This window comes from Panicum virgatum, chromosome 9N (assembly GCF_016808335.1).
Source record: "Panicum virgatum strain AP13 chromosome 9N, P.virgatum_v5, whole genome shotgun sequence".
NCBI classification, from domain to species: domain Eukaryota; kingdom Viridiplantae; phylum Streptophyta; class Magnoliopsida; order Poales; family Poaceae; genus Panicum; species Panicum virgatum.
This window is the reverse complement of record NC_053153.1, coordinates 3,476,201-3,478,609: the sequence shown is the minus strand read 5'-3', so window position 1 is coordinate 3,478,609 and position 2,409 is coordinate 3,476,201. Positions and strand designations below refer to the sequence as shown.

The 2,409-nt window shown below is 56.5% G+C and overlaps 1 protein-coding gene across 1 annotated transcript; it reads right to left on the bottom strand.

The window, feature by feature from the left end:
• On the bottom strand, positions 1–2,063 carry LOC120689800 (remorin 4.1-like). Its single transcript, XM_039972199.1, has 2 exons — positions 1,228–2,063; positions 1–589 (listed from the first exon to the last, which is right to left on the bottom strand). Exons 1-2 carry the CDS (start codon positions 1,879–1,881, stop codon positions 398–400), a joined length of 846 nt encoding a protein of 281 aa, XP_039828133.1. The 5' UTR covers positions 1,882–2,063; the 3' UTR covers positions 1–397.
• Between the last annotated feature and the right edge of the window lie 346 nt (positions 2,064–2,409).

Below are 2,409 nucleotides of genomic sequence, written 5' to 3'. Positions count from 1 at the left end.
TTTGTCACTTGTTCTCTTACGAGATTTTATTCTCCGCACAAGTAGCAGCTCTTGCAGTGTTGGGGTTCTGAATGTTTGCACAGTTACGCAAACAAGTCACTCAAACACCATACGGATGGATCCGATATACAAGCCAACAAAAAAGAGAAGAAAAAAGCCCCTCTGTGCCGTGATGGATCACAGGCATCACAAAGCAGCGGCAATACATCGTATACAGCGTACAAATCCTTTTTACAGTTAGGGTTCTCGGATGCAGAAGCATACATCGTCACACAAACGTGCTACTAGCTAGGCGTGATGGAGCAGCAGCAGCAACAGGTTCAGGACAAACAGGCGCAGGGCCGGCTAGAACAGGCGGTGGTGGAGCAGGGACGGCGAAGGCCTGCCGGGTCGCCGGCTAGAAGAAGGAGCGCTTGGTGGGCACCCTCCCGACGGCCTTCATGAAGTTGGCGAGCTCCAGAACCTTGGCCAGCTTGAGCCCCCGCTTGGCCTCCGCCGACGCCCGCTTCTCCTCCGCCTTGCGCCGCGCCTTGGCGATGTCGTTCTGCGTCTTCTCCACCGCCTTGGCGCGCTGCTCGTCCAGCTTCCTCTGTACATATAATTCAAGTGATCGGGAAGAATCCGTCAGTAAGCCGTGCTCCAAATGATCGAGGAGATCGACATGCGTACAAGTTGCTTAAACGCTCTGTTTATACTGCGATCGAGATGAACATCCAGGATAGTAAGGCTAAGCATGTACATGACATGATTGAAGGTACTTTTTATTTCATCGATGGAAATTAAGTTGCAAGAGCAAATTGAATGCCTCTTTTTTTTTCTCCTGTAAAGAGACTGAATATTTCAGAGTTCTCTGAAGACGGCCCTCTGTTTCAGTTTCACTGTAAGAAATCACACAGATGCTAATTGCATCGACGATCATCTTCAAACCATATTGATTTGTATAACTCTAAAAAACCAGCAATTTAGCATATGTGTTTGCCATGTTGCACTCTCTTTTTTCTCTTCTCGTGAAACAATCAAAGAACTATTAAGCTGATCTCAGGTGCAGGCAGAGGTACCAGACCTCACTTGATATGTTCAATTTAGAAAGCCAATAAGGCTCTAATTGCAAGCGCTCATAAGAATTCAGAGATTAGGGGCACTCACGAGCAGAGCAGCTATGCGCAGTGAAATCTTCATCTGAGAGGAAAGAAAAGAGGGGAAATTAAGAAGAACAGGGTTTATTACCTCGATCTTCTTGAGCCATCCGGATGCCTTCTCCACCTGCTCGGTCTCCCATCCGTTGATGACTACTTCCTCCCGCTTGAAGCGGTTGTTGATCTTGGCCACCTCCGCCGTCTGCCACGCCGTGACCTTGGTCTCCACCTCCTCCTTCTTCACCTGGCTGGCCTCCACATGCGCCGGCGGGGGCGGGGGCCCCGCGGGCACCACCTCCAGCCCGGACGCCCTGGACCTGGCCGGCGTCGCGATGGGGTGGCTGTCCGGCACGATGGCCAACGGGTTGGTCTCCTCCAGCTCGTCCTCGCCGATGCTGGTCAGCTGGTCGACGCCGTTGTCGTAGCCGCCTCCACCGGCGCTGCCGTTGGAGTTGGGGCCGGTCTGCATGGTCGCCCCGGCGGCGACCATGGCCGTGAACTCGCGGCTCATCGTCATGTACTGCTCTTCGGTGGAGTAGGAGCGGTGGCTGGCGGTGTCCCAGGACGCGGAGGCCGTGCGCGCGGGGGGCGTCGGCACGTCGGGGGTCAGAGGGTGGATGTCGCGGAACGTCGCGGCGCCCTCGTCCCCGCCCGCGGCATCGCCGCCGTCGTTGCTGGGCGCCGAAGGCACTGGCGGCGGCGCTGCTGCTGCTGCTACTGCCGGTGCCCGCTGCTCATGCAACATGTGGTGGTGGTGGTGGTCGCCGGCGGCGGGGAGCTAGGCTGCACCATGCACGAGCAGGGCCGTCGTTCGTGCTGCCGTGGTGCTGGTGCCCGTGCTCGGTGCGGACTGCGGTGTATGTATATCAAGAAGGGAGAGGATGGGCGAGCAGGCACGAAGCCGGCCGGGTCAAGCGATGGCCATGGCTGATGGGATGGGGGTCCGGCACAAGGCCTTGTCCATTGGCGCGCGCGGGTGACACGTAGCTGTCGGGGGAATCGGCCAAGTTCCCATCTCAGTGCATGCACACAGTCACACAGAGTATGGGGGGCCGGCCTTCCGGGGTGTGGTGGTGACCGGTGACCGGCGAGTTGGGGTGCTCCTGTCCTGGCTTCCTGTGCACCTGGAGATTGGGGACAAGCTGCAACTGGGCGCTTGTTTTGTTGGATCGATAGATTGCCCGAATGTTCCTTGACTGCAACTGGACAGTTTCAGTTCCAGTTTGCAAGTTGCAACACTACTAGACTATGGTCAAGGTTAGGCTCGTAGGGT

Bases quoted from the DNA above. Each gene is read 5' to 3' on its own strand.
- LOC120689800 (XM_039972199.1), bottom strand. From the start codon at position 1,881: ATGTTGCATGAGCAGCGGGCACCGGCAGTAGCAGCAGCAGCAGCGCCG. The intron at 590-1,227 runs GTAATAAACCCT...TTATATGTACAG, and splicing joins GATGGCTCAAGAAGATCGAG to AGGAAGCTGGACGAGCAGCG.